Source organism: Sesamum indicum, linkage group LG5 (genome assembly GCF_000512975.1).
Source record: "Sesamum indicum cultivar Zhongzhi No. 13 linkage group LG5, S_indicum_v1.0, whole genome shotgun sequence".
NCBI lineage: Eukaryota > Viridiplantae > Streptophyta > Magnoliopsida > Lamiales > Pedaliaceae > Sesamum > Sesamum indicum.
Window position 1 is genome coordinate 8,791,713 of NC_026149.1, and position 8,314 is coordinate 8,800,026.

Below are 8,314 nucleotides of genomic sequence, written 5' to 3' on the forward strand. Positions count from 1 at the left end.
GAGGCCGAATCATGATAGATCAGACACAAGTTATTTTGTAGTGTTGGTTACTAATCTTTTCGAGGCGTGATTTTAGCGCCCTATTGTTTATAAATTGTTATATTTTTTGTAGAAATAATTTTAACACTGACGACATTCAAAAACATGACCATGTTGAAGCTACTGTTAAGCATTTGTTTGCACGGCCACATGAACACACATTCATTCTCTCTCTTCGTCCTCTCATGATGCTCTGTTTTCTTGTACAAGCCCGTTTCATTTCTAATCCCCAATGTTGCGACACGGTCGTGTTCTACAAACTCATTGATTTTAACCTTAATTTTAATGATTCAACTAAAAACATAATAATTTGTAAATATATTACGGATCAAAATCATGTTTTAAAAAAATTAAAGATCAAAATGAATGTTGGAGCAAAGTATTGGGATCGAAAATATAATTTATCCTTCGAAATAGTTAAATTGTAATCTACGTATCCGTGCTATGGAAAATAGACAAACAAGTCTTTTATAAAGAATAAAATAATATTTTATTTTCTATAGTTCTTAAAATTTAGCAATTTATTTATTTATTTTTTATAGGAATAATTTGCTATTTATTGCTGGATAAATTGCTATTCTTCCAATCATTCAGTGGAAATCTGGATTTGCAGCTTCTGGCGGCAGTTTGTCCGTTAATTCCAGCCGTTGTTCTTTCTTCCTCTCACCAGAGGCAGAGCAACCCACACACACTCACACCTCCATTTGTGTGAGTTGTCCACCATGTTGAACTACTCTCCCTCTGCAACTCACTGCTGCCATTTGCCTTTAGCCCCTAAACTATCTCTTCCTTCAAGTCCCTCTCTCTCCCAATCTTTTCCTTCTTCTCTCTATGTTTCATTTCCTTTTCTCCCTCAGCAACTTTCGTCTCATTATGTGTACGGGCATTTGGATATCAAGACCGAACCCGTGAGAAGGGTCTGATTATTCTTACTTTCTCTGTTATTGTATGTGTGGGATCTTTGTTTAATTGTTTTTAGCGTATGTTTGGTTCTGTTTTTGTTAATCAAGAACTGAAAAGATAGATGACGCAATGGGATGAACAGGTGAAGCAGAGGAGAATTATCAAGAGCAAACCGGTGCGGAAGGTCTGATTCCTACTCCATCTTTTGTGTATATCTGGGGTCTTCATTACATTCTTTCAGTGGTATGTTTTTGTGATCAAGGATTTTAGATGAATTACACGACGGAATCGACAGGTGAAACAGGGAACAAATAGACGCGTATGAGGTGTTTTTGGAACAAACTTAAGTGCATTTCTTGAATTTATGATCATTTGCCTAGTTAGCAGTTACCATTTGGTGTGATCTAAGTTTTCTGTTGTTTTGTGGAATTTTAGGCGAAACTTGAAGGTGTTGATCCCCTAGTTCTATATGTATGTACTTCAGGTTTTGATTAATGGCTGCATCAGGCGTTTACTGGAGTATCTTTAGAATGTGATTTTCATCATTTTTAAAAGTTTATCACTCTTCCAAATATAACAGAGAAAACAAAAAATTGAGGCATGATTTTGGCTGAAGGAAGTATAACTTATTTTTATCAGGTTTATGTGTTGAAATCTCTTGCGGTTTCTGATTATATGTGGAGCAGGGTCTCAAGATTGTGAACTCAAAAAGTGAGCCACTGAAAGTGATGATTTCTGGTGCGCCAGCTTCTGGGAAAGGGACTCAGTGTGAAATGATTGTTCAGAAGGCGAGTTGATAGTATTATGTTGATGTTATTGAAGTTCCTACAATCACCTTCATATATACATTTCAATGTTTTTGGGGTAAGCAAAGAAATGCGTGTCCATGCGAAGACCATAATGACAAAAGAATCCTGGACATTCATATCAATTTGGTATCTTAAATTACTGCTGTCGGAGTAGGAAATCTCAAAGTTCACTGCTAGAAACAGAGTAAAACATACACATACGAAGTTTTCTGGTAACTCTAGAGAAATAGATTCATAGATTGAAATGTAAAATCGTTCTTGCCAAATTAAGTTCATTCCCTAAATCCAAACTTGATGCTGATGCAGCTTGATATGGTATAATTACATTGAATCTGTTGGAGAAACAATCAGAAATTGTTGATTTACCTGAAATTCCCTCTCCACTCCCCACACTTATTTCTAACTCTAACACACAGCTCACAACAGACCATCATTTTTACAAAATTGACATCACTGCTTGGATTGGGTTATGAGGTGATCTTGAGTTGGTGTCTTCATAGTCTGCTTGGCACAATTATTCTTGATATATTTTTCCTTGACGTCTTTACCTAGAATCAGCTTATGGATCCTTCAAGTTGTCTTCCTTTTCTCGATACTGTTCCCTTTTTCTGTAACATTGGCATTGGAAACTTGCCCTGTTGATCAGCTGTTTACCATTTCATTTCTTCATATGCTATATCTAAGGAGTTATATTGCTGGTCTTTTTGCCTCGACAGAAGATGGCGCCGTAATGTATAAAGGATTCTGCTCTTGCTTGGCTTATTGAATTACAAAAAGATATCCTGACTTCCCAACTTATGATTGACTGGTTGAGGCTTCACCAGTTTTTATATATCTACAGTCATCAGATATAGCAAATTTTTCTAGAAGTTTCTTCTTTTATGTTCCCTTTTCATGAATGCCCTCCTTGGCTTCTTCAGTTTGGAGTGGTTCACATCTCAACTGGAGATCTTCTGCGAGCTGAAGTATCAGCTGGTACAGAAATTGGAAGGAAAGCAAAGGAGTACATGAACTCTGGTCGTTTAGTTCCAGATGAAGTTGTGACAGCTGTATGAAAATGTTCTACTATATATTTTCCTTTTTACTTTGTGAATGTGCTACATTAACACTTCATTTTATAGATGGTGACAGCACGGTTATCACTAAAAGATGTGAAGGAGAAGGGATGGCTGTTAGATGGATATCCACGAAGTTCTGCCCAAGCTGAGACTTTGGAGAAACTGAATATTAGGCCTGATGTATACATTATGCTTGATGTATGTCAGTATGTCTTTATGCCTTGGCGATGCTAGGGTCTTATTTTCTCAAATAACTTGGCTGAATTGCCTGAAACTTTGTTCAGCTTCAGTATTAAAGAGATTGCCAGACTGATAACAAGTTAAATAGTCCACTAAAGAACAAATGAAACATTTCTTGAAATATAATTCTTATACATGATATTTCACTATACTTTTAGGTTTGTGGATTTATTTTAATAGTTTTGATATATAAAGCTACAACTCTGGAGATATGCTGGTTTTGCTTGCCTGAATGTTTGAAACTCATTACAAAAGTAAGTGTGTTCAGTTGGAAGTTAGATTATCTTAAGTATTAGTGTTCATGCAGAGTTCTTGTATTATAAGCCCACATTAGCAGAGTATTTCTGAAAATAATTGTTGCTTAGGCAAAGGTTGTCTTTGTTTGCTTTGCTAGGAAAGTCGAGGTGAATTAACTGGAATAGATGTCATATCTATTGCATTCTAAAATCTCTATGCTCATCTTGTGTGTGCATGTGTGTCTAAAAGTTCTCCTCATAATAATCCTCATTAGTATTTGTAAACAATACTTGAGAAGTGTCATCATTGTTCGCATGCAGTTGCTTGAGACTTGAGTATCAAGAGGAAAATCTATCATAAGTTGTCTTTTTCGATTTCAGAGGATGTATTCTTTTAGACATAATTCCTCAGAGCAGTTTTTACGTCCAAAAATAAAATGAAAATGAAATAAAAATCAGGACTATAGGATTATGTCCTGACTACTAGCCTGAGAAGTTATCTCTTTAGGGAAGTTGCATTGTACCAACTTTTAACAAGGGACATTATCATTTCCTTAGGTGCCTGACGACATTCTAGTCGACCGATGTGTTGGTAGAAGGATGGATCCTTCAACAGGAAAGATCTATCATATAAAATATTCTCCACCAGAAAATGGGGAAATTCAAGCAAGGCTTGTTACTCGTCCTGATGATACTGAAGAAAAGGTATTTCTTTGCCCTGCAGTTAGAATTTAAATATCTTCTACTCGCATATACCTTTTGATCTTTATGGAACTATATGTTGTGCTCCATTGTGAAAAATGAGGACAATGTTGCTAAAACAGACATGTCGTATCTTTACTCTGACCTATGTCTTCCAAGATGCATGGAAAGTGGAAACTTCTAAAAAACATTATTTCATTTGAACAGTGGTTCAAAATTTCTACTTGGCAAAATTTAGGCTAGCTCTGCAAGTATTTCCATGAACAGTCTGGAAAAATTTGCTTGCGCACTTACATTAGTTCACCATGTGCAGAGAGATATAGCAGTATTTTAAAATTTCTACTGGGCAAACTTTAGATTAGTCTTGCTAGTACCATTTCCATAATAGCAGTCAGGAGAAACACTGCACTTTAATTTACCCATGTGTAGAGATAGAGCATAGGTGAGAATCTACTCCAAATACTCTATTTTTGTCATCTTTAGACCTCAATATTATCCATGCAGAGAAAAAAGTTGGCAAGTTATATGTTTAATTAATAAGACTCAGATAAAGGATTACTTCCAATTTAAGATAGCAACAAAATGTTTTTCTGTAAACAAAAAGGAAAATCAATCTTAAGGGACATGCAATCTGGTTTCTTATGGCTACAATAAAATTTGATTACCTGTTTCATGTGGTAAATAAGAACAATTAAAATTCAAGAAAACATACAGTTGGTTCAGAAAGATGTACAACTCATATCTGGAGATCTGTTCTGTACTGAGATGTTTGTAGTCTTGTTAATTGCCAAATCTTCAATTATTTCTCAGGTGAAATCACGCCTACAAATATATAAGCAAAATGCGGAGTCAGTCTTATCAACATACTTGAATGTAGTGAAGAAGGTATCGCAAGACTTGATGATTGTGTTACTTTTACTTTTAACTTCAGAATAAAGATCCCTTCTGAAGAACTTGCTATTGATTGCTTGCAGATTGATGGAAACCGTCCTAAAGAAGTGGTTTTTAATGAGATAGATACTCTGTTGTCGAGATTACAGAAAGATAAAGAAGAATCATCAAAATCAGGTTCAGTTTCTCATTTCTTTCATATGGAGTTTAGGGTTTTTAGGAATTAAATAAAAAAGAACTTTTGAAAGATTGCAGTCTCTTCATGTTCAGTATGTCAATTGTACGTTAAACTTGTCAGTTTTCAGAAGCATAAAGTGCATGCACGTCTTCTCCTCCTTATTTTGCCTCTTTTTGTTTCTCTGGTGAATAATATTATTCGGCTGATGTATTTTTCACCTTTCTCACAGAGAGAGTGGGCATGAGACTATATATACTTCAACTTGTTTTCCATGTTCTCAAGTAATTTAGCTCAAGCTTGAAAAATTTTGGCAAAAGTTTCATACTTGTTGCTATCTGCTTCTGATTGCTTGTAACTTTTCACAGGTAAATTAGCAAGAAGTGAAATCCAGCTTGATAGGTCATCCTCAGATGAGGTTATCTGAATGAAACTGGCTTACAAAGTTTTTAATTGTTTTAAAACACTGTGATTGGGGAAAATCAGAAAGATAATCGTTCGTACATAGTTTCATTTGTTTGGCTGTTGGCATTTGCAGAAAAATTGGAGAGGCATACCAACGAGACTGAATAATATTCCTCATTCAAGAGAAATCAGGAAATATTTCTATGCTGATGTGCTGCAAGCAACTCAACGAGCAATAAAAGATGGGAAGACTCGATTGAAGGTCATATATCTTCTTATAGTCCAGCTTATTTTGAGACGAGATGCAGTTAATAAATTTTCTTGCTTTCTTAATGCTACGTTTATTACATCATTCAAATGAAAATTTTCTGTGCCTACACATAGGGACTTTTGAAATATTCCTCTGTCAAGTGTTTTGTTCTTTATGGTCAGTAATGTCCTGTTTGAAATTTTTGTGAAATGCACATAGGAAATGCTTGTAAGCATATGAGAGAGGGAGAGAGAGAGAGAGAGAGAGAGAGAGAGAGAGAGAGAGAGGACATGTTTAACTCACCTTATGTGGGAAGGCATATATAAATATCTTCTTGCAAGGCGTGGTAACATTTAATGTGGCAATCGATGAACTTGAACCATCATGTTGCTTGGTTGTAAAATATCCTTTTTTTGTTAATTACGCACACCATGGTCTGTATTGTGCGGATAATAATTCAATTGACCAATTTGCTGCAACGTATATATTATAGTTCACTTCTTCTTAGGCACAACATTTCTGATTCACTTTCTCTCATGCGTACTTATTCTGTAAAAAATTATGTTCCTTCAAACTTTAGTATTTTGAACTTTTACCCATGAAGATTTGTTTTATGGTAATATATATTGACTTGTCCATTTTCGACTGAAGGTGGAGATCAGTATTCCAGAGTTGAACCCAGAAATGGTGAGCAACTTCATGGTTTCTTTTCCTCCATTTCTTCTTAAGATTTTTGGAGTAAACAATTTCTTGCTCAGGATGTTTATCGAATAGGTACCTTAATGGAACTTGTCCGTATTCTTGCTCTTTCCTTCGCTGATGATGGAAAGCGTGTCAAGGTTCCAATCAATCCCTACCATTTATGGACTTATTTGTTTGGCAGCTGCTTGTGTTAATCTTCTAGTTTCTTGTAGGTTTGTGTGCAAGGGTCTATGGGAGAAGGAGCGCTGGCTGGAATGCCACTGCAGCTTGCTGGAAGTCGGAAGATATTGGAGTTCATGGACTGGGGTGATGATGGTGCCATGGGTACCTTTATCAAGATTGGTTCTATAGGTAAGCGAATTTTTATTATAATTATGTAGTTATATAATTATATGTTAAGCTTAAGCTTTTTGGCAATTTACTGCCCTTTAGACGTTGCATGTCATGGGAATTGTTAATGCATTTCACTACTTCCCTTTATAGTACATAATTAGATAAAAGAATAGAATATGGTAAAAGTTAGTAATGTTGTTAGAGTGACAAACCTGAATATCCATCTTCGCTAAAATGCATGTACACCCTTGTGTTTTCATGAAGTTGCACATGTGCTCATTCCATCAACAAACCATAAAACCCTTAAGCTTTTGGATAAATAGTTCGTTATGTACTTGCTTATTATTATTTTCTCTATTTTTAATAACTCTTAAATTTTTACTGATAAATGAGAATTGTTGGTTGTGAACAACTATTAACAACCATTGGATGTCAAATTTTTATAGATGAATGATCCATATTTTTAAGAATTTTTTAACGTATATGTTATTCTTTTTATATACATATATATGTATTTTTAGAAATAGTATAATAAGTAAATAATGAATACAATAGAAACCATTGGATCTCAAAATTAGAGATAAAAGGTCCACATTTTAAATTCTTTAAAACTAATATTATGCTTATATATGCATATATTTCTTGTATTTATAAAATAACATAAACTATATAATGATGAATATATAGCAAGCATCGGATCGAAAAATTCGTAGCGATGAAGGGTCTATATTTTTAAAAAATAAAATAATTCACATGCTTATACTTCCTCAAAAGAATATCTTGCAGAAAGTTCTTTACCACTTTCAACATCCAATTTGTAAGTCAACTCTACCCCTCTTCCTCTTAATTTCAAATTATCCTCCAAGATGTCCTAGGAATGAAGAGGAAAGGATGAAAATCTCTCAAGTATTGTATATAGCAGCAGTGGGGAAGCTTAATGTTTAGTGCAATGTATGGAAGATCAGATGGTTGGACAAGCAGTGGAACATTCATTACATGATAGCAAATTCTAGTCAAGAGTATTGAGACACTGTCAACAAAATCCTGAGATACATAAAGGGTACCTCGTCAGATTGGAGTTTTCTGATTGGTATATGGATTCAGATGTTGCAGGTGATATAGATAGAGGAAAATCCAGTACATGCTATGTGTTTATACTGAGGAGTTTTAAGCTTGGTTTTGAGACTGTAGACAATTCTGGTGTTATCTACAGTAAAAGCATAAAATACATGGTGGCTAAACAAGCTGTGCAAGGAAGCAATTTAAATTAAAATGCTATTAGAGGAACTTAGAGACAAAGAAAAACGATTTTTTTGTTTTGTGACAGTTACAGTGCTTTGTATGTTGAAAGGAGTCCAGCTTTTATTCCAGGATAAACATTAGGAGCTCAATTTCACTTTGTTTGTGAAATTGTTGAACTGTGGACAAGTAGTTCACACCAGGGAGAACCAGACCTCCAAATACTGAAAAGTCCAAGTGGTGTACATTCTCATATGAGAAATATAAGCAGCATGTTAGTAATAACATAGAGAGGAGGCTTGGGGTTTTGGGGGGGGGGGGGGGGGGGGGCG

General features: G+C 35.0%; 1 protein-coding gene across 3 annotated transcripts in view; it reads left to right on the plus strand.

The window, feature by feature from the left end:
* LOC105162281 (adenylate kinase 5, chloroplastic) overlaps positions 619-8,314 on the plus strand; it is a 12,262-nt gene continuing 4,566 nt past the window's right edge. For 2 of the 3 annotated variants that reach the window (XM_011080285.2, XM_020694035.1), the window contains exons 1-13: positions 619-956; positions 1,085-1,126; positions 1,629-1,730; positions 2,672-2,800; positions 2,873-3,007; positions 3,844-3,990; positions 4,798-4,872; positions 4,962-5,055; positions 5,422-5,471; positions 5,592-5,720; positions 6,360-6,395; positions 6,467-6,547; positions 6,623-6,761. In XM_011080285.2, coding sequence (XP_011078587.1) covers positions 762-956; positions 1,085-1,126; positions 1,629-1,730; positions 2,672-2,800; positions 2,873-3,007; positions 3,844-3,990; positions 4,798-4,872; positions 4,962-5,055; positions 5,422-5,471; positions 5,592-5,720; positions 6,360-6,395; positions 6,467-6,547; positions 6,623-6,761 — 1,354 coding nt within the window. In that variant the 5' untranslated portion in view covers positions 619-761. The remainder of the gene's footprint in view (positions 957-1,084; positions 1,127-1,628; positions 1,731-2,671; positions 2,801-2,872; positions 3,008-3,843; positions 3,991-4,797; positions 4,873-4,961; positions 5,056-5,421; positions 5,472-5,591; positions 5,721-6,359; positions 6,396-6,466; positions 6,548-6,622; positions 6,762-8,314) is intronic. The other variant, XM_011080286.2, reaches the window with a different exon arrangement.